This window comes from Ictalurus furcatus, chromosome 12 (genome assembly GCF_023375685.1).
Source record: "Ictalurus furcatus strain D&B chromosome 12, Billie_1.0, whole genome shotgun sequence".
Taxonomy (NCBI): Eukaryota; Metazoa; Chordata; class Actinopteri; order Siluriformes; family Ictaluridae; genus Ictalurus; species Ictalurus furcatus.
Window position 1 is genome coordinate 22,898,643 of NC_071266.1, and position 23,438 is coordinate 22,922,080.

Here is a 23,438-nt window from a genome sequence, read left to right on the forward strand (position 1 = left end):
GGTTGTGCCAGTGGAGCTTCCAAGATGAGGGGGCGAAAATCCCTGACACACACTGTTACTACGGGCAGGGAAAGCAGGGGATGAGAGGAGTCTTAACATACTCAAATAAAGGTAGTAAACATTTCATAATTATTATTATTATTAATTCATTAGTCTTTGAATTGCTTGCGTTTTTTATATATGAAAACATGAACATATTGTAACTGCACTTGGCTAACCGTCTGGTCTGGAATTTCTGCTGTCAATAGCAACCAGCTAGCTAGCATGCTAACATTTCCCTTGCAAATTAACCAAGAATTGCACTCTTTAAAAAGCACAACCACCAAATATCTACCTAAAATTCTATCATTTGCATTGTATTTCCCACTTCGTATACATTTCGAGTGTAATTGTTATAACTGGGCCGTCTGGTCTTGTAGGCCGCTTATGGAGCCGGGGAGGTTGCGTGAGAATCCCCCCGGTTCTGGTGAGTCCGAGGCCGGGGACTGGAGAGGAGAGACTCCCGGTGTAGAGGCAGAGGAGGAGCGGAAACACAGCGCTGTGGTCAGCAGTAATGGCCCAGCATCCGAGGCTGGGTGTGTCGAGACCGGTGGGATCACAGTGCGGGACGATGAGGAGGATGAGGATCAGTACAAAGACGAAGAACTGGACCCCAGAATACAGGTAGACGTTTTAATGACTAAAATCAAACCTCTTTTTATTATTATTATTATTTTTTAAAACAAATAATGACTTTGTTTAGCCAATGCATTGCTTTGAATGATAAAACAATTTGACTGCAAGGAGAAAAGAACAACCCCACCAACCCTGTGCTCTCAGGGGGCTGTTTCTGTATTACACCAGTCTGTTGCGTTTTTATTTCGTTTGAACTTTTACTGCTTTATAATGGTTCTGCACCGTCCCATAATAGGAGGAACTGGAGCATCTCAACCAGGCGAGCGAGGAAATAAACAGACTGGAGCTTCAACTGGATGTGAGTTACACTTTGGGGGTCGGATCTAAACAGGCCATGACGGTCATTCATGAGGGGTAGATTTTATGAGTAAACAGATATGTAAATGCCAAGATTCTTATCATGGGGAAATTCAGTATCTCTCCGAACTATGTATGTGTAATACCAGGGACGGTGACGAGGGCGCTGGCGCTGGCACTAGCCTCGTCCTTATTTAGCTCTTCTGTTCTTCAATCCACTTTAGTAGGAACGCTTGTCCTCCTGCTCATTCATGTGGCAGCAGTGCAATGCATAATATTGTGTAGATACAGGTCAGGTAATGTTCACATCAAACATCAGAAGGAAAAGATGTGATCTCTTTGACTTTGACCATAGCATGATTGTTGATACCAGGTAAGGTGGTTAGAGAATTTCAGAAACTAAATCTGCTGAGAGAAAAAAAAGCCCAGTCGAATATTTTTTCCAGCCTTCATCAATCCAATTTGTGCCCACCGTAGCTTCAGGTTCCCGTTCTTGACTAGAGAACAGGAGTGGAGCCCAGTGTGGTCTTCTGCTTTTGGAGCCTATACACTTAAACACCTAAAGGTTCGAGGTGTTGTGCATTCTGACATGCTTTTCTGCTCAACATGGTTATAAAGAGTGATTATTCGAGTTACTAAGTATATTCTTCCTGTGAGCTCGGACCTGTCTGAGTATTTTCCTCTGACCCCTCTCATCAACAAAGCATCTCCGGCACAGAACTGCTGCTCCCTGGAATTATTATTATTATTATTATTATTATTATTATTATTATTATTGTATTTTTTTGTTCTGTGTAAACTCTCGAGACTGATTTGTGTGAAAATCAGAGATCATCAGTTTCTGAAATACACTACTACCGGTCAAATGTTTAGACACACTCATTCTTTATATTTATTTTTTTCCACCACATTTTATAATAATAATAATAATAATAATAATAATAATAAAGTCATCAAAACTCTGGAATAACACAAATTGAACTATGGGAATTATGTAGTGATACTAAATTATTTTGATTTATTTTTATTTTATCATCTTCAAAGTCGACGCCCTTTTTTGCCTAGAATATTCCAGAAATGTATTATTGGCGTTTTCTCGAGCGATTTCTTGAGGAATTTCCCTGAGATGATTTTTTAAACAGTATTAAAGGAGTTCACACCGACGCCGGACTCTTATCGGCTGCTTTTCGGAATATTTCCCTCCGAGTCGTCCGTTTAAATAAAGATTTTTTTTGTAAATAAAATGTTAGTTTTCTAATGAAAGAAACGAATATGTTGGATCCATTTATATTTTTGCCTACAACACCGATTTCAGACATTTTTCAAACAGATTTCTAAGATCAACGAGAAACATTTCAGTCGAGTGTCCACAAACTTTTGACCGGGAGTGTACTCAAACTGGCACCAACAGCCACGCCATGATTAAAGCCACTGAACCATTCTGATGTTTGACGTGAAGATTAACTGAAGCTCTTGACCCGGTATCTGCTTGATGTTCTGCACTGTGCTGCTGCCACGTGATTGGCTGATTGAGCAGGTGTACAGATTTTCCTTATAAAGTGTCCGGTGAGTGTATAAAATACAAGTGAACATATGTGGTAAATACAGGAGGGAGGAAAGAAAAATGCCACGAAGGCGGATCCCCCAGAAAACAATATCCTGTTTCCATCTATATTGTTTGGATTGTGTATATTGCATGTAATAGTGCTGAAATAAAATGAGTACTTTTAAATAAATCTAAAACCCTTAAGGGTACTTTTGTTGTTCCTCAGTTGTTCTTTATAGCACCTTGTACCAGAGTATTTCCCTATCAGAAAGGATTCCATGTTTCCAACCCAATTAAAGAAGCTATACAAAGGAACCCTGGAAGAAGAGTGTAGTGAAGAGAGCATGACGCTTATACCCGATCATTGTGATTGCATTGTGATGTTTCATGCTAATCAAGCAAAGCTAAGAATTGAATTGTAGATGTATTTATTTATTTGGGTTTTTTTTTTTTACATGCCAGTCCTATTAATTCATCTTCTAATCTCTTGTTTTAAGGAGGCCCGGTCGAGCTACAGGAAAATCCTGACCGAGTCGGCACGCAAACTTAACGCTCAGGGCTCCCAGCTCGGTGCGTGCATAGAAAAAGCCCGGCCGTACTACGAAGCCCGTAGACTAGCGAAAGAGGTGCGTGCAAGCGTCTTGTCTTTCCCAAAGCACGTACCATTTCCTCCTCGATGCAGAAATCCCCGTTCCGATTATTCGTCGCCGCACTGCTCGGGAATGATAATAATGTTTTCCACTGAACGAGCGTGGAGAAAGTGATCCAGAAAATATCCCTCGGCTTGACGATCATTACAGGGCGAGACGATCCATGCGTTCCTTAATCCGATTAACCCCTTGGCGAACGCAAGATATGATTTTCAGATCCCGTTTCATTAGCATTGTTAGCGTCCAATCACGGACATGAAATTGGGCTGGTGGAAAACACTCAGCCGAGGCCACGGGGTGTAATTGAAAACAATTGAAACAGAATTGGTTTGTTTGATTGAAACAGAATTGGATTGAAGTTCGACCCGGTTAGCCTCTTGCCGAGTGCGCTCTATCCAGGATATAAACCGACGATTCCTGAGGCCTAATAAGAGTTTATTAAGATGTAGTGTTTTTACTCTATGCTAATTCTCCATCACAGGAGCATCCAACAGACCATCAACAGAGCATCTAACAACCCGAAACATTTCGTTTCCTCTTCTAATCTCATGCACCTGCCTCTGCTGTTCAGATAATCCCTCCCCCCCCCGAAGACCGCGACTGAGATTTGATTTGGAAGTAAATTCTGTAGGAGTGAGGATCTTTAAACGCAATATTGGCTACCGCTGATGTATAATCTACTCAGAATTGGTATTCAGGGCACAGAACGGTTTAGGGCCTGCTCCCGCCCGGGACAACTGAAGCTTATCGTGACAAAAAATTATGCCCATGCTCTAACAGGAGCTGCCATCAATCTCTTTGTCGTGACCTTAAACTGGGAGCAATCCTGTGCATCCGTGGAGGATTTCTGTGTGCTTTCGCTTGGGTTTTTTTTTTCTTTCAACCCATAACTCTGAATCGATCTCCATTTAGGAACGTTTTGTCCAAAACTGAGTTAGACATCATGCTCGGTGGCAGTGACATTTTTTCACTAAGTTAGCCATCTGAAATATGGCCTGCTGTTACAAGTTCCCTCCATTTATTGATTGTTTAGAGGCTTTTCACTCCAGCACAGCAATTTCTTCTTCCTTCTTCTGACGAGTCAGCGCTTTTTTTTTTCTTTTTTTTTTTAACGTTTTAATCTAAACGTTTTTGGCTTACATCCTTGCATAGCATAGAATCATGTGCATGGGTGTATATGGGTATAGGATTCACGCCTAGCAGGATTCATCATGCCAGGTACAATTCTCAGTGAAAGGTTGAAGTTAACGATTAACGGATGGCCATGCGGATGATGCGTGATTGACGGGTCGCTTTTTACCAACAGGCCCAACAGGAGACGCAGAAGGCAGCACTGCGCTACGAGCGGGCCGTCTCCATGCACACGGCCGCGAGGGAAATGGTGTACGTGGCTGAGCAGGGTCTCCTGGCTGACAGGAACACGCTGGATCCGACCTGGCAGGAGATGCTCAATCACGCAACATCCAAGGTACAATAGGCAATAAAAGCAATAGGGTAAGTAATAAAAGAAAGCAATGAACGCTTAACTATAACAAGAACTGCGCTGCATTAAGCACGTACAGTCTTATTTAAACCCTTCTGACTAGGTAAAATACCTTCCGAAATGTCAAGGTTATACATGGGTAATGCATTTTAAAGAGGCTTTGATCTGTCTTGACAGAAGCCAGAACAGTGAAGTAGCCTTTTTAAGCTTTTACGAAAGTTTAAAATGCCATAATCCAACACGACAATTCGGGCTTTTTCCTTATGCACGGCTCATACCTGGTTAGATGAAAGTGAGTCATTAAGAAGTGATGAAATATTAAACCTTAGGAAAGCATAATTACTTAACACACACACACACAGACAGACACATATAAAGCAGTTTGACAGAGAGGGCAGGGAATAAACACAGTCCTTCACAGCTAAGTGTTCTTACCTCATTAACGCGTTCCCATGGATTCTGTCAACCCCCTTGCTGCTTAAACACTTGCTCTCAGGGACCAATCAATGATGGTGATTAATGCGTACCTGCACTTACTGATCAAGGTTAAATGTCTTTATTTGGATTCCACACAAGTCTGCTTGTGCTTTAGCAGTACTAACGTGTAAAAGCAGCATTTTTGTAGCTTACATTGTAGGACATGTTCTCTGAGGATTTGTTCACTGATCAACAGTGCCCTATTTTTTGTATGATAACCACAACCCTTTATACCCTATTGCCGTCGAATTCTCAAAGCTGATTGGTCAGAAAGGGTTGAGGAATTTTCTATAACAGCAGCTCAGACAGTTAGGCAAATATTAATACATTTGATAGCAGCAAGTTACGACGCGGCATGAAATTTAAACCACGATAATAAACAGGTTAAGCAAGGTTTTTTTTTTTTATTGTCATGGGCAAAAAAAATGCTAGATTCTTGTTGCGGATTTTTAAAAATTTGCGATGCAACTCGTAGAGATTTTGGTGATTTTTTTTTTTTTTTTTTTTTTTTTTGCAGAAAATTACTCGAATTGGCGAGATCGTTCAGCGCACTCTTGCGCAGTGATGTTTGTTGGTAAATGAGACCTCTTATCGACGCACTTGAGTCGAAGAGGGCTTTATCTGAATGCGCGTTGTGATGACGTCACATGACGTTTCCAAAATCTGCGGTAATTTTTTGAAAAATTGCAAGCTCCTCTGAGTATTGCGAAGTTCGCTTGATTCTGCGTTCGCAACATAGCGGAATCCTGGAGGGACTGATTTAAAAAAAAAAAAACTATTAAATGCTATTTAACAAAGAAAATCTTACAATACCGGTCAAAAGTTTGTGGACACTCGACTGAAACGTTTCTCATGATGTTAAAAACCTTTTGATGTGAAGGTGTGTGATTAAACGTGTGAAATCGGTGTCGTAGACAAAAATATCATCGTGCGGACGTATTCATTTCTTTCATTAGAAAACTAACATATAACAATATTTACAAATAAATCTTTTTTTTAAACGGACGACTCGGAGGGAAATATTTCCGAAAAGCAGCGGATGAGAGTCCGGCATCGGTGTGAACTCCTTTAATACTGTTTAAAAGTCATCTCAGGGAAATTCCTCAAGAAATCGGTCGAGAAAACGCCGAGAATACATTTCTGGAATATTCTAGGCGAAAATGGCGTCGACTTTGAAGATGATAAAATACTAAATTATTTGGATTTATTTTGGATTTTTAATCACGACATAATTCCCATAGATACATTTGTGTTACTCCAGAGTTTTGATGGCTTTATTATTATTATTATTCTAAAATGTGGAAAAATAAATAAAAATAAAGAATGAGCGTGTGTAAACATTTGACCGGTAGTGTATAATCATTGCCGAATTGGGTGCCGCTTTCTTTAAACCGCTATGCAGTTTCTCAATATAATGACGTAAAACGTATTACTGTCGGAAAGTGCTGCGGTATAAGAGGAATAAAACGCTTCAGGGTAAGCACCCTCAGGGTGGAGGCAGTAAAGAGGACAACATTAAATGCGTGTTCTAACAGTAGAGTGAAAATGATAACGCGGTGACGGTATACGGTTGTAAAAAGCTCATGAGCCGAGCAGCGTTCAGCTCCGAGCGACCGTGACCGCTGACGTGTGTGATGTGGCCGTTGGCAGGTGAACGAGGCCGAGGAGGAGCGTCTGCGGAGCGAACGGGAACACCAGCGGGTCACGCAGCTGTGTCAGGAGGCCGAGGCGCGAGTACAGACTCTACAGAAAGCTCTCAAGAGGGTCATCATCAAGTCTAAACCATACTTTGAACTCAAGGCCCAGTTTAACCACATCCTGGAGGTAGATAGCTCACACTCTTATAATGAGAATTTTTTTTTCTCCCCCCCCTTCCTCGCCGCACAAATAGAGCTCATGCTGCTTTGATAGACATATTGATTTATAGTCCCTTCCAGGGTCCTCACAATAACCTTAAAATATGCAAACTGTTTGCAGAGACTCTTTTGAAGCTCTTTGGTATGAGATGAGAGAGTTGTCTATAAAGTGTATACTGAAGTGGAGCAGAAAAAAAGCTTCAGCTGTAAAGATAATGACAGGACATAAAGACATAAAGGCAACTCCATAGAGTTAACAGAATACAACCGAGTTCCTGAGGGAGACTGGGAACAAATTAAAAATAAGTGGGGGGGTTTTTTTCTTTCAAGAATCAGCATTTGTTTGCATGTATTATTTACAGGTGTCAGTTTGAGGACAAAAAAAAACCCCCCGCCTTTTTTAAAGTTCTATTGAGAATGGTTTAATAATCATGTTTAATATTTAATTCATGCAATCATTTTTGCTCCTTTTCACGTGTACCAGTAATTCTGGAGGGCTGTGTATGTTTTGGTTTTCGGTATGCTTGTACGTGTGTATAAGTATGTATGTTTATAGGTTTTCTGTGTGAATCAAGTCAAGGTTTATAAAGTGCTGATTCCTAATTTTAGCTCCAAATCCGTTACAGGAGCACAAGGCCAAGGTGGTCCTGCTGGAGGAGCGGGTGGCGAAGGTGAAGACGCGCTACTCCGTCGCGCTCCGCAACCTCGAACAGATCAGCGAGCAGATCCACGCCCAGAGGGGGCGTGCTCGAGAAGCCAGGCAACGAAACCGAGCCCGCGGTGGGCGGAGCTCTCCGGTAGGGGCGGAGGCCGAGGGCATCATACAGGCAGGGGCTTATGGGGGAGTAGGGGTGAGTCTGATGGATAACGATTGGGCAGATCAGGAGAAAACAAGGCAGTGGGTGGAGAAGCACAGGGAGGAAGGGTGGGGCCAAAAGGCTGAGAGGGCAGGGTCAGACTCGCTGTCCGTCATCAGCCTGCAGACCATCGCCTCGGACCTGGAGAAGTGCGACTCGGTGGAGCACCTGGGCGACTTGAGCGACGTCAGTAGTGTGATCGGAGAGGAGAGGGAGGGGGAGCGGGAGAAAGAGGGCGCGAGTGTGTTTAAGCAGGGAAAAGAGAACGAAACAGGGGCCTCAGGGACCGAACGACCTCAGAGGGACCGAGAAAACTTCGTGAAGCAACACCACAGAAGTGTGAGTTTGTAAGAAGTACCGATTTTTATATATATATATATATATATATATATATATATATATATATATATATATATATATATATATATATATAAAACGCACCTTAAACCTCGAGGTCCGTGCCATTGCTTCAGCCTTTCATGCTATTCTCTCTACGCTCTCGGAGGCAGTGTTACGCTTCTCACCGTCTCCTAAAACGGCTTCACTCGCAGACAGAGAAGTAATAGACAGAACGCAGCGTGAGTGAGAGGAAAGCGCGAAAGGCTGCGACGGAAGGCATCGAAACGCTCTATCAACTCCGAGACGCCCGCTCGGCAGCAGTGGCTGAGAGGTAGAAGTCATTTTTAGCCGATAATGAAGACAGGGAAGAAGAAAACCCCCCCTGGATAATATAAAAAGGGAAAGATGTAATGACTACTTGGCATGGCGTCGTTTCTGTAACGCTGCATATAGAGCAGAGCATAATGTTACGTTTTTTTGTTTTTTTTCTTCTCCATATTAATGAATAACAATAAGGGAAGAAACAGATGGGGGGGGGCGACTCAGCGTGTCCTCTGGGGTTTGTAGTTCTCATGCGCTGATCCTCACTCTCTTTACAGTTATAACGAGAAGGAAAGAGAAAGAGAGAGAGAGAGACAGGGCGATAAAAGAAAGACAGGGTGTAACTACAGTCTAACACAGATTGTAAATAGATCCCAGCACACATGATGGATCAGGGGCTAAAAATAGTATCAGGTTGTTTGCTGTGTGAGCGAGAGAGAGAGAGAGAGAGAGAGAGAGAGAGTTCAGTGATTTATCGCTTTGAGTTATGCAGCTTTGGTGTCAAGCATATGCTGTAATATCCATGCAGTCACTGGAATCAGTTTGAGCTTTAAAAAAAGAAAAAGAAAGGAAGCTGAAACCCATGAAAATGGAATGATGCGCTCTGGTTTGACTGTGAAATGGTACGTCGCTGTTTAAGCCACATTTCGAAAGTGGATTCGTGAGCATTTTGGAAGAAAGGGAGCTGTTCTGGAGTGCCTTTCTTCCACGTCTAGGCTGGTTCTTACCGAATGAGTGTTTCATTCGAATATGTCAGTATGCTGTCCTGAAGTACCGCCTTTGTATTTCTAGAATATCGTGGCATATCTTACTGAGCATATTAGTCTTGGCTTATTTATTTTTATTTACTCGCGTGTTACGTATTCGGTGCCACATTAGTGCTAGATTTAAATAAATAAATAAATAAGTGTAATAAATACATGTTTACAAGTATGTTTTTTTTTTGGGGGGGGGGGGGGGGGGGGGGGATAACTGGATCGCCGGAAAGAACCGACGTGAAAATAAGTACTCGTTCATGACGTCTGTATTAGGATTGAAAGGAAAGGTCAGTACTGTATCGCTCGTCCGTATGTGTTCATCGAAACGTTCTTCTTTGCATCCCTCCGAATCCCGGTGTGAATCCCTTTCTCCTCTCGCTTTTCCTAACTTACCCTGTTGTAGTTCACACACTGGGGAACGACCCGATCAGGTACGGCTCGTCATTTCTCACAAGCTCCCTGTATCTGAAATGAAAAGCCTGCTAATTAAAGAGGAATTCTGCTACTTATCACCTGTTCAAAACGTATTCATTCTGTAAATGTTAATTTATTGAACTGCTGAGGAATATTAAAACTTGAATTTAACATCTACTTCTGTACTCGTGGTTTTTTTTTTTTTTTGGTCTGAACGTTTTTTCGAGTTTCGTGAAATAACCTCATCTGACCTGTAATATAAAGAATTAGGTGGCAGGACGTACGGTTTAGTCGTAACGGTTCCGAATAAAACTCACCAGGTGGGAAAACCAATTCCCTGAAGGGACGTGACGAGACGAGACGAGACGAGACGCGGGAGACACGTTTGGTTTCGGAAGTGCTTCATTTCGCTTTGCACCAACGTTTTGGAGGAGAACTTTGACCTGTGAGTCAAACCACTAGAAAACAAGTCTGATCTCTTTGGTCCTCAAAAGTGCAGACTATCCAGAAGTCATCATATCCACAAATATCTGTAAATCTGTTTCAAAACAAGAACTTTCCCAGGCAATTTCTTGATGTTCTGTCCAACGGAGAATCGCCTAAATCCATTAGTGCATCTCGGATACAATGTAACAGTGAATCATTTTGGTCTTTTTTAGCCTTTTAATTGGATTCCACCGCGACACGCTCCACTACCCGGTCTACCATGGCATGGCCTACAAATCTGAATAAAAAATGGGCGTGTTGGATGCTTTCCATGGTGCTTTTAATGTCTGGTTTGGATGTACGAGGGCGTGTGCTGGGATGTTCCTGCTGTCTGATTTATCCGATCATGCACTACGGAGGTGCGAAACCCATAGTTACGGGAAGGAGTAAAAGAAAAGAGATTATCTTCCGTGTCCAGGCTTCAATTATTCGACAGGAAGGAGTGCACTTAGAACGTAGCCACGGACTGATGAGGAAGAGGAGGGTTAGAGTTATGGAGAGGAGGCGGGATTAATCTGAGGGTGAAACGGAACGGGAAACCATAGCTGGCCATGGAGCGGCTAGGAAAGACAGCGAACTATCATTTTTTGACGCGCTGCTCTCGGAGAGAGTGAAGGGGAAATTAGGTGTGGGAGTTTGTCACAGGGGGAAACAATGGCGCTTCAAGAGAAGAGCCTTTGTCGAGTTATGAGTCTCAATCTTCCTTTCATTATGTCGAAATTTCTCGTTCAGGTGTTCATTATGGGGAAATTGCACACTAAGGATTTTCCGCCTGAGCGGAGAATCTAATGTCGGGACGCCTGGGGAAGAAACGAAAAAACGAGTTGGTGTCGAAGCGAAAGAGTTTATCCTCTTTGTATTTGTGTTAGATTTTGATCTAATACTCATCGGAAAAAAAAAATACATGCCTTTTTTTTATTATTATTATTATTCTTCCATTTTTATTCTTTTTTTTTTTTTTTCTTTTTAATGACCTTGAAACAGGCCAGCCAAAAGCTTTATTTCTAGTGCAAGAGAGGGAGAACGTGTGAGGAGGTGCGAGATGATCTGAGAGGTTGCAAATAGAGATGGAGAGCAGCGATACAGGAAACGGCAGACATGTGACGTCTGGCTCGACAGACCAAGCCGTATTGGAAGGGATTAATCAGAACCAGTGGAATGTGAGTCACTGGAAGTGGGTTGGAAAGTTTATGAAGTTTACAGATGGAGAAATGTTCTGTTAGAATAACTGCTTCGGTTATTTTAGGATCTCATCCGGTAAACATACTGACTGTAGCAATGGGACAGGCACAACAATGGGATCACCACTGACTAGCTATTATTTCAGTAGTGGACTATTTTCAGTGCAGCGCTGACGTTGATGTATTAGTGTGTGTTGTGCTGGTACCTGTGTGTCTTATTTATTTATTTATTTATTTATTTATTCATCTATTTATTTATTTTAAACATTATAAATACCGGATTGAGAAACAGTCCTCCAAACGAAAAAAAAAATCCAACCATATGTGCTCCGAAACGGTCCAATAGGAACGCATATGTCGTTATACTGGATTTCGTGGTACCATTCTTTTTATACTTTAAAAGTCTTCAGGACAGAGGAGTTTGTGTTTTTGCCATTTCTCTGGGAATATTTATTTATTTATTTTTTTGTCTCATCTTTACAACTTCTGTTTATATCTGCTATAACGTAAGTAATTGCAGGAACTTGTTTTGCCACAGATGTTCCACACCATTAAATGTAACTATAAACGGATTTGTCGTTCTGTAATCGATCAATAAAAATGGTAACCGTTGGCAAGTTGCTGTGGTTTCACAGGAATAAAACACGTGCTATTATTGGAGAAGGATCAATTTGGAGATGGTAGCAGTGGCTCTTTGCGTCAGGTTGAATATGTGTTTCGTTCCTTATACACCTGTTACGATGCTATGTGCTCCGAATGTAGAAGTACAGTTCAGAACTTTAGTCTCTCGTATTCTGTCCCCAGATCCTTCATCCATGCCTTTATCTCCAGCCACATATATCATCGCAGTTCTCTTCACACTGGTATCAGGTCCTGATCTCTCCTCAAGCTTCAAGCTTGTGAGAGCTGAGCTGTGTGAAATCTTGTATTCGGTTCAAAAACCTCCGTCTCACTTATAAAGACCTCGGTCGTGTCCGTCATCCTGTCTGAAATCTTAAAAGTTCTCAGCCTTGTCGAATCTTTGTTGTCTAGGCCATAAGGAGCGACTTGGAGTTCAGTGTCTTGCCCAAGGACGCTTCGTCAAGTGGAGGAACATGGGCCGGGAATCGAACCTCCAACCCTAGGATTAGCAGACAACCTGCTCTACCACCTGATCCACAGCCACACAGATTAACACACGCACACTTTCTAGTCTTAAAGCTGTTCAGTTTTAACCAAACCACAACATTTCTGTTCAATCTTATAACCTGTACGGCGTACGGTAACAATGCTCCGAAAATCCAGATTTAGATTTAGATTTATCCATCCATTGCATTTAGTATCTCTGCATACATGTGACTAAATTATTGTTTATTGTAAGTGTCTCACACATACATTATACAGTATAATATCTGGCCTGATGATGAGGTCCTGAACCCATCTGTATTCGTATCTGTTTAGACCACATTATCTGTTCTTTCTGAATAATCTGATTAATGTATCTGTATTCGGATGCATCCCTATTGCTTTGTAGAGGTCATTATCATTTATTGTCACATCAAAGCTGGTGGGAGTGATCCTTCCAGACAGGCTCACTTTGGTGTGGAAATTGATGTTGGAGTGCAGGGTCACTTTTATGAAGAAATTGAGGGTTAAAGATCATGGTCGTGGCTCCAACACTGACTCATTTACAATGGTGGGATTTGAACCTTCCAGTTGAACTCAAACACTGAGCTGCTACTATCCCTGGGTCCGCTCATCGAACATCTGGATCAGTGAGGTGTGTGACTGGCTTTTCGAGCACCCTGTTAAAAGTTAATGTTTTTATCTGCTGAAATGAATTTAATGTCATGTTTTCATGGGAAAAGCGACAACACAGTTTGGCCTGAAAACATCATTTGGTGTCTGGAAGTCTGCTGGAAGTCATACGCACGACTTCCAGGATTTTTTTTTTTTTTTTTTACGATCGCAGAAATGAACGCAAAATCAAGCAAATTCCGCAGTATTCGGGAGGAGCTTGCGATCCTTCGAAATTACCGCACATTTCCCAAAGGTTTGGGCCGAGACGCTTCACGTGACACGATCCCAACGCCCTCTTCGATTCATGTGCGTGGAACACGAGTACAGCTAAAAAGTCAAACATCACTGCGAAAGACAATTCAAGTGCAAAACTATTTCACCAATTCAAGTAGTAACTTAAGTTGCATCACAAATTTTGGAGTAAAAAAAAAAAACTCCAGTGAGAAATCCTGTACAGACTGAATAATGAGAACGTTGTTTGCTAATGATTTAAAGTAAAATATCATATAAATACGCAATGGTTAGATTTTGCCTAGCCAAGTTTTATTAGCTACTGGAAGCAGTTCTAGTCTAATCTGGTATTAGGAAAGAAAACATGCTAGCTTCGTTAAATATAACCAGTTAACATTAGCAAATTGGTCAAATTTACCACACCATGCTTTTTCATATTGCATGGAGTTCGTGCCTCCTAACGAGGTAAAGGAGACGCCTCATTTTATCTTCGTTCGCTCCAGCATATTGAGTTAGGGCCAAAAACTCGATCGTGTTTTTCTACGTCGATTAACTAGATTGGATTCTAAACAGAACCCGTTCGATTCTGGTCGAGAGAAGAAGCGATGTCCGATCTTGAGATTTGTAACAAGTACGTTGCTGATCTAAATCAGGGGTGTCCGATCTTATCCGCAGAGGGCCGGTGTGGGTGCAGGTTTTCAGTCCAACCAATCAGGAGCTACACTTGATTCCACCTGTTTAATCAGCTGATCTTGGCTTTCAATAGACTCAGGTGTGGCTTCTGCTTGGTCGGAATGAAAACCTGCATCCACACCGGCCCTTTCCGGATTAGATTGGACACACCTGATCTAAATTTTTTTTTTTTTTTAAAAAGTAAGGACTAAAACGCTTTCTCGGAAATGTAATTAAGAAAGAGTACACGTTTTCGGTTTCGATAACACTCGAGTAAAGTATAAATACGGCAAAATGAATACGCAAGTATAGCAAGAAAGTACAGTTACTCGAGTATTTTCCACTCCTGCGCCAGTCTGATGAACAGTGTAGAAAGGAGAGCCAGCGTTCTCACCAAGAGCGCAGTTATGCTCTTTCAAGTCCCAGAATTGTCCTCTTGATTATTTCAGGGTCAACGAGCACCACTCCTAGCGGTGACAGAAGCAAGACAGAAAATTGCACTTAAGTGGCTTATCTGAAATCAGCCAGAGGTGAGTACTGTTTGACATTCCTGCTCTCATTGTAGCGTTTATTTGCTGTCCTTAATCTCAGTATCGCTAACAAAGAAAGGATCAAATGTTAGTAGTAGCAGTGCATTGGTTTGACCTTTTTTTTTGTTTGTTTTGTTTTGTTTACTTCGCCTAACGTGTGGCCTTTTGTGAGATTATTCAGGTCACACGGGCGCTGTCATTTGGACCGATCACGATCAGGAAATTGTGTTAGACGGCACTGATGAAAAGCTGCCGCAGATCTTTAGCACACATGGGCTGCTTGAGAAGGTGCGGACGTGAGCGTCACTCGCATTCGCAGCTCCAAATATGGAAGTGAGACAGCTTTATTTATTTAGCTCTCTCGCCCTGCAGGGAGGATGTGCAAAAGACTGTGATGTTGGGGATTCAGTAATTGATTATCCACACCTGCCATGTGTTCATGGTTCTATAGGCATCATGGCTGCGAGCTACGCAGGCCCATGATGTTTGCGGAAAGTGCAGAAATCCATAAGGATGTCACTGTGATATTGATGCAGCTGTTAAAAATGCCTTTTATAACCAGAAGCAAACAGCACGTCTTGTCTGTAGGGCGTCATTATGGAAAGAACGCTTGTTCTGGGCTCATAAATAGAGCTGAGATGAATCAGTATATTGTATAGGTAATTACTGTGTAAAAGTCAGACATTCAGGGTAGTAATTTTTCCTCCCTTGGGCCAAATGTAACATGAAATGCCACCGTAACATTTAGGAAATGAATAGCGGCTCTACAAACAGATCGTATTTGCTCTCTTTTTAGTCCAGTAGTGCCAATGATTTGATAAAATGCCTCAGGAACGTATTTGAACACATTAACACGGTAAAATGTGTCATTGTGTCATCTTTTTAACACATGAATCCAACGGGATAATTGTTCAGTGCAAATGATGCATATGCTGCTGGAATTCTGAGCAGTCTGGGTTTTCGTATTGCATTAGAAGGCGGTTTTAAATGGTGTGTTTATACGTATGGTGTACATCTCCATTCACAGTCCATTTACTGTTAAGTAAAGAATAAAACCTGATGCTGTTATAGGGAAATAATCAATCAGAGGGTGTGGGGGGGGGATGGGGGGGGATGCAGAACAAGTTACTGTTACCACGCTGGAGTTGATTATTTTCCTGTGACAGTACATCTTGTGTCCAGGATGTGATCCTGAACTTGGGTTACACGTTATCCTCGTGTCCACTTAGGCTTCCTTCAGGTTCTCCAAAAATGGCAATTGGTGTATTCGCTACGCTAAATTGCCCCTAGGTGTTAATGACTATGTGAATGTGTGTATGTGAATGGTGCTCTACAATGGACTGGTGTCCCATCCATGGTTCTTTCTTTTTGTGGGACACTTTTTTGTCTGACTGTTTGAACTTCTTGTAATCGTATTGCGTTGTGTTGTGTTGTATTACAGTCCCCTCTGAAACTACCGGAACGGCAAGGGCAGTTCATTTGTTTTTGCAGTAGACTGAAGACATTTGGGTTTGAGGTCAAAAGGTGAGTATGAGAAGAGAGTTTAGAATGTCAGATTTCATTTCCTGGTAGGTATATGTGGACGTGTTAACTGAATTGGAACACGTGATTGACTGGTGTTTCTTGTTACCCAGGTGTGTCCTGTTAGATTGATTGTTTAAAGGATAAACAGCTCTAAACATCTACTCTTGGTCTTAGTCTTCCGTTTGACCTGTGAAGACTGCATTTGTTGTTCAAAAGGATAAACCAACATGAAGATCAGAGAGCTGTCTATGGGAGGAAAGCGAGCCATTTTGAAGCTGAGAAAAGAAGGGAAAAATCAATCTGAGGCATTGCAGTAACACTGGGTAAAGCCAATGCAACAATTTGGAATGTCTTGAAAAAGAAAGAAACCACTGGTGTACTGAGGAACAGACACCGAATAGGTCGGCTGATGACGGAAACATTGTGAGAGCTGTGAAGAAAACCCCAAAAACAACAGTCAGTGACATCAGCAACCTCCACAGGGCAGGGGTGAAGGGCTCACAATACAGAAATATAGAGGCCATACCGCAAGATGCAAATCACACATCAGCAGTAAGAATCAGAAAGCCAGCTTGGAATTCACAATGAAACACAGAGATGAGCCACAAAAGTTCTGGAACCATGATTAACCTCTACCAAAGTGTGGAGAAAGAAAGGATCTGCTCGTGATCCAACACATACGAGTTCACGTGTGAAACATGGTGGAGGTAGTGTCATGGCTTGGGCTTGCATGGCTGCTTCTGGAACATTCTCACTAATCTTTATTGATGATGGAACTCATGATGGGAGCAGCAGAACGAATTCAGAAGTTTACAGGAACATTTTGTCTGATAATTTACAGAGAAATGCATCCAAATGAATCAGGAGGAACTTCATCACGCAGCAAGACAACGATCCAAAAAACACCCTGACAACTCAACAAAGGACTTCCTCACCAGGACTTAACCCAGTGGAGCAACATTTCACCTCCTGAATGGAGAAACCCCCCCCCCCGAAACACACAACAACTGAAAGAAGCTGCGGTAAAAGCCTGGAAAAGCATCACAAAAGAAGAACCCAACAGTTTGCTGATGTCACTGAGTCGCAGGTTTGACACAGTTATTGAAAGCAAGGGTTATGCAACCAAATTTTAACTGTCATTTACTTTCATTTGTCTGTTCCTATACGTTTGCTTGCCTAAAAATTGGCCGGTCTGATACAAAAGGTTCTGTTTTATGTTGTTTAACACATCTAGATGTAAATACCAGGAAATAAAAGCTGAAATCCTAAACTCTGGTCTCATATTCGTCTTTTGATCTCTTTGGTTTCCAGCACAAGGAAGCACGGGAAGGGACTGTATATTGTATCGTATTGTATTACATAATATCATATTGTATTAGATGGGTTAATGTACTGGAGCTCTGTATCATAATCTATCGTATTGTTTCGTCACGTATTGTGTTGTTTTGTAATGTCATATTGTATTGTGTTGTAACTGTATCGTACTTTATCATATGGTATCCTAGTGTATTGTAATCGTATTGTATTGTATTGAACTGTATGTAATCATAATGTATTGTATTGCAATGCATTGTATGGCAATGCATTATATAATATTGTATGGTAATGTATTGCATTGTGTAAAACTTTGTCCCAGACTGTAAGTGTGCATGGGGCATATTTTTAAAATATCGTTATCTAAATACATGTTTTCTAAACTAGTCATCTGAATGCATCCCCCGAGCTGTGTAATTGGTTGGCGTTACATGCTTGCATCAAAGTACAATACACAACCGGGCTGAGGATTAACTAGTCTGTGATATTTAAGTATGCTTTGCCTCATTATACATCACCAGCTGAGAAGCGGATGCGGTATGCAAGCAAGCCGTAAACATGCACAGCATGATGACAGAAAGAGACAGACTGTTGACCATTAAAAGCTGCCTGCTGTAGTGAAGAGTTATAGTATAGACCTGCTATAGTATTATTTATATATATATATGCATATTGAGTGCAAGTGCATGCTAACCAGAGTGAAATCACAGAACCGAACTGTTTTACGCCACAGTATGCCTCTGTATATGCAAATGGAAATCCTTTTCGGAAAGAAAAAATACCAGCACACGTTCGCAAGCGTGACTCTATATCTGTGAGGGGATTATGCAAGGGATGCAACATGACAAGGCATGCAGTTATAGGAAAATAACAAACAGCATGGGTGGGGTGATTTCAAGTTTCCTTACAGAAAACCTCGGCATATTTCGTTGTTAGATGACAACACAGTTTTGAATCCATTCGTTATTAGCCTTACGTTCTACCTGTCACATCCCTCTGAATGAGATGTTACCATAGAAAAAACAAGAACTACTGTCATGGTTGTATTGTAGAAGACACGCAGCTCAGAGATGCAGTATAAAGCGTACATCCTGTGTGCATATTAGAGACCTAAATAGGCGACGGTGCAGAGGATGCACTACTGAAGCCACCACATCAGTGGTGCAGGGATTATCTCCAATTATTAACCCCTTTAAACCCAGAGACTCCATCGGTGAGTCCTGACTTGCATGCCTTTGCTTCTTATTTTTACCAAGGGGTTAAAGTAGCTAATGCATTTTCTCTAATCATATCCAAGATGTACCTGGTTTTAAGGATTTTGGATTTGCCCCGTTTGTGTGGTTTGCTCATCGCCTGATTATTGCCTGTTTTTTGACTATGCCTTTGTCTTGCAATTTGGCTTTGTCTGCCTGTTTCTACAATAAACTCTACTGCAATCGCACCCACTTCCGCCTACCTTACATGACGGCTACAAAAGAAAAAAGTTCAATCTAGAACCCTGAAGCGTTATTTCGTTGTGCCTCAGGGGAACACTAGGGAAGTTTACAACCCTACCGTCCGACGAGTGTGTGGTATAAGCTCATGCAAAACTTTCCGAGGACAGATACAGCCAGTATACAGTACGTGCGCACAGAGAAATGAGACATGTGACAGTGATTAGTCTGGAGGTTGTGAGTTCGAATCCCGGTGGTGTCAGAGCAGAGATAGTCCTCGCAGAACCAGTGACTGAACCTGATCCAACTGCTCCTACAGTACAACCCTAACCCATGAGACTCTCTACAGCATGTTACGACATACTGTGTCGTCTCCACCCCATGGACTCTTTTTTTTAAGACTCCGCCCAGACTGGAAGAGTTAGATCCGATCTGACTCCACCCCCTGGACTTTTCTAGGGATATTAACTTGAGCAAGGCCTTCAACTTTTCACAAGCATCTGTTCAAAAATGAATAAATGTAAACAGGTGAGGACAGTGATCAGTGGGCGTGGTCAGAGCTGGAGAAAGAATCCGATAAACAGTAAGCGAACATAAGTGTTCAGTGAGCATGTACAGCGAGTGTTTTTGTAACCTTTATACGTAAGTTTCCCCAGCTAGTCCGATGCCGCCGATTGATCAGTTGCTGCACGGGCTGATGGACCGAGTCGATGCTGGAACATTTTCATGCAGTCTCAGCACCACTTGATGAATGTTCGCCTCGCCGAAAACTCAGATATCCTTTTTAGCTTTCATGACTCATCTTCCTTTTTGCTGCCAAGCACCGAGCCGCAGGATCTCGAGCCGAGCTCTCACTGTGCATGGCTTTAAACCAAACGAGAGACATAACAAATCATAAAACTGCCTAATCCCAGCAGTAACAAAAGGGCTCTGCAACAGTGCTTCCTTGGAATATAATCACACAGAGAAGCTTCAGGAGCACCATGTTGACACCGAATAAGTTTATTATGCTCATAAATGACTTCATACATCAGCATGACACCACAGAACGGAAGAGAAGTGGAGCAGGAGAACATCCATGAGCTTGTGTCAGTAAGACATCAGTACTGAGTAGTGGGGGGGGGGGGGGGGGGGGGGGGGGGGGCAGGGAGGCGGGGTGCTTTATTTATCTAAAGATGTAAAACTATCATCCAATGAGAGCTTTAATTCACCACTATCCTAAGAGCGTTGTCATCATGTAGTATGTGTCATATGGGCTTTGAAGTGCACACTGCAGAAGGGTGAAAGAGGCTAAGTATGGAATGCTAGCAGTGGCAAAACTTCTAAAAATCAATTGGGCCGTGTTAAGGATGGGCAGATCGATGCTTTTGATTCTGACTTTTTTTTTTTTTTGTAAAATCAATACTGTGTGCTTAATTTGTTTATCAAACAGAATTCATCCATCTTCTATACCGCTTATCCTACAGGGTCGTGGGGAACCTATCTTAGGGAGCATTGGGCACAAGGTGGGGGACACCCTGGACCGGGTGCCAGTCCATCTCAGGGTACACCCACATACACATTCATACACTATGGACACTTTAGACACGCCAATCAGCCTACCATGCATGTCTTTGGACTGCGGGAGGAAACCGGAGTACCCGGAGGAAACCCCAACAGCACGGGGAGAACATACAAACTCCACACACAGGGCAGCGGCGGGAATCGAATCCCCAACCCTGGAGGTGTGATGCGAACGTGCTAACCACTAACCCACCGTGCACCTCATTTTAATGTGCAGTACGCAGGGACAGAACTGAGGGGTGAACTGGGGTAGTCGTGGCCAGCCCTGAAATATGTCATATCTAATTTACGAATCAAGATGTACAGTTTTCACAAAATTTGCATACCTGCATAACATCTGAATATCTTCCTTCGGATATTTCCGATCATGGCAATTCTTTGCTAACCACGCCGTACATGATTTCACAGAGTTTATTAGCGATTGTCGCGGCCAAAAAAATACTTGATTTTGCTGCTGATTTTTTGCAAAATTTGTGATATGTTAGGGTTCTCGGGCTGTGAAAGCTCAGTGGTAATAGATTGACACCCACAGCGCGGAGATTGTGTTTGCAAGCCTCTTAGCTGCCAGTCTTCAGTGTGAATGAGCCTGTAATTAAAGGTCTGTAGGGTTGTTTTTTTTTTTTTTTTTTGGTAAACTATTTTTTGTTTTTTTTTTTTTGGTACATTTTTGTAGTGTCTGAATAATTGGAGAACACTTGTGATTCGCCTCTGAATCGAAACCAAATACAAAACCACACTTTACCATTGCTAGGAAACGGAAACCACAACGCTTCAATAATTGCAGCACAGCTTTTTACTTCGTCAGTGTGTGTGTGTGTGATAATTATTCATATTCTTGTTGTACAGGCGCTCGTGGCGCTGGCACTGCGAAACTTTTTGCCACAAACACCAATTGCAATCTTTTCATTTCCTTACTGTATTTCCTACCCCACCACACACACACACCCTCGGATGGAGTCCGTTCACATTCGGGAGTCGGATCGTAAAGATTCGTTTGATTTACGTCAACTTGCTCCAACTGGTGTGATATTCAAGCAGGAGGAGGAAAATTGGATTCTGTGCCCTTTGAACACCACTCGAGTTTCTGTGCCAGCCGTCAAGTCTGACTGCCTTTATCATCTACAGACTACAACAGCCTAGCACAGACCGATCAGGATTGTGAATCAAGACTGTAATTCAAGTAAAAATTGTGCAGTGCAACCCCAACATAACCCCAGCATAACCTCAACACTGTGCCTTGTCTGTTTATCACTCCCCAGTGTTATTAGTAATGAATCGCCAGCACCATGCTTTAGCCTTCCAGAACAAATAACACGTGTATAAAAGGAAAAATTCCACCCTGAATGACTTGCATATGAATCTTTATCATTAAGATGTGATCATCATCGGCGTCTGAGAATGATTTTGGACGTTTCTTTTATTGACATGGTCTATTTTTTTACTTTGGTTAACGGTTTCCTGCGTTACACAGAATGCTATTCTCCTCCCTGCTGCTAGTCGTCAATTAGCCCTCGCTTCATTAATTCAGCTCAATTTGAAAACGCATCTTTTTCTCTACGTTTTGGCTTTCTGTCCATGCTGAGACGGCGTTTTTTTTGTCCGGTGCAAACGAAAACGCTCTCCCAAGTGCATAATTGTGCAAACGCTGTTTTTGCTTTGTAGTGTGGACTGAGAAAACTGAGATATTTTAAAAAAAAACAAAAAAAAACAAACAATGACTTTTTTTTTTGTCATTTTGTTTGTTTTGAGTCAAACGGGTCTCATGTCAGTCATGTGACCCATTTAATTCAAAACCAACAAGATGGTGGATGACGTGCTGCGGTTGTTGTGTCTGCTATCCAGTTTGATAGCGTTGTTAAAGATTAATGCCACTTTATACAACCTTCGGACCGTGTTTTTTTCAAAAATGTGATCCACCACTTCGTCTGTCCGTTTAAAAAAAAACGTTGGTACTTTTCCAATTCAAAGAGACGGAAAGTAAATAAACGCCTGACGGATACGACGCAGGCCAGAGCTTCTTACGTTTGTATGCACGCGCAGTATAGGGATGTGGACGAGTTATTTTTGGAAAAACCGTTTGAAAACGCCAGTGTAGACGGAGAGTGTTTTTCTTTAGTCCTTTAGTCTGTCCAGCTTCCAAAGCTTTGACTTTCACGCTAATTCCACCATTAATGCCATCACGCTCGTCATCTTGTAGATCACTAATAAAAAAGAAAAGCACTAAGCAAAGCTCTTTTGGTTTTTGCAATGAAACCGTTATCCCTGTTACATTTTTTCCCTCCTATTTATCAACATTCAACGTAACTGCGGTAGAAATAACAACACGGAAAACACAGTACTGGAGCTCTAACGACACTGGACTAGTGCAACAAACAGACTCCATTTAAAAACCATAATGAACTTTCTTTCACGTTCACACTATCCGTCGTTACCCAGATGAGGACGGGTTCCCTTCTGAGTCTGGTTCCTCTCAAGGTTTCTTCCTCGTATCATCTTAGGGAGTTTTTCCTCACCACCTTCACCACCGGCTCGCTCAATAGGGATAAATTCACACACTTAAAATCTGAATCCTGTGTTTATATGTGTCTGTAAAGCTGCTTTGAGACAACGTCCATCGTTAAAAGTGCTAGACAAATAAAATTGAATTGAATTGAATAGAACCGTGTACTAATAAGGAACAACCAGCACCAACCAGCAAATCACTAAACATCTCACAACAGATCCCTAAGAGGCCATGCATTATTATTATTTTCTTTCTCGTGATCACGACTTTAGTGTCCAGCACTTGAGAAGGGATCACCCATCTCTCTTAATCTGGAGATAAAGTCCATCTCTGATGGTTGAGACTCATGGCGTTGGCGGTGACGAAGACACCGACACGCATGCAACACCAGCCCTTATCCACAAGGCGTGAGATTTTCTCGTGATGAAATTACGCCGTGAGAAAACTATTTTTGTTATCTCGAGATCACGAGAACACGACTTTTCTTACGTGGCGATTACGAGAAAATTGAGCCATGATCGTTAGAAAACAAGTAAGAAAAAAAACACG

General features: G+C 42.0%; 1 protein-coding gene across 1 annotated transcript; it reads left to right on the top strand.

The window, feature by feature from the left end:
- Positions 1-17,608, top strand: sh3bp5lb (SH3-binding domain protein 5-like, b). Its single transcript, XM_053638507.1, has 9 exons — positions 1-111; positions 420-663; positions 911-973; positions 3,016-3,144; positions 4,475-4,636; positions 6,779-6,952; positions 7,611-8,180; positions 14,472-14,552; positions 15,994-17,608. Exons 2-8 carry the CDS (start codon positions 427-429, stop codon positions 14,538-14,540), a joined length of 1,404 nt encoding a protein of 467 aa, XP_053494482.1. The 5' UTR covers positions 1-111; positions 420-426; the 3' UTR covers positions 14,541-14,552; positions 15,994-17,608.
- The last annotated feature ends 5,830 nt before the right edge of the window (positions 17,609-23,438 follow it).

What these genes read in the sequence shown, in the direction of transcription:
- sh3bp5lb (XM_053638507.1), top strand. Translation starts at nt 427, where the DNA reads ATGGAGCCGGGGAGGTTGCGTGAGAATCCCCCCGGTTCTGGTGAGTCC. An exon ending in AGTTTAACCACATCCTGGAG is followed by an intron (nt 6,953 to 7,610) that starts GTAGATAGCTCA and finishes AATCCGTTACAG; the next exon opens with GAGCACAAGGCCAAGGTGGT. An exon ending in TGAAGCAACACCACAGAAGT is followed by an intron (nt 8,181 to 14,471) that starts GTGAGTTTGTAA and finishes TGATTATTTCAG; the next exon opens with GGTCAACGAGCACCACTCCT.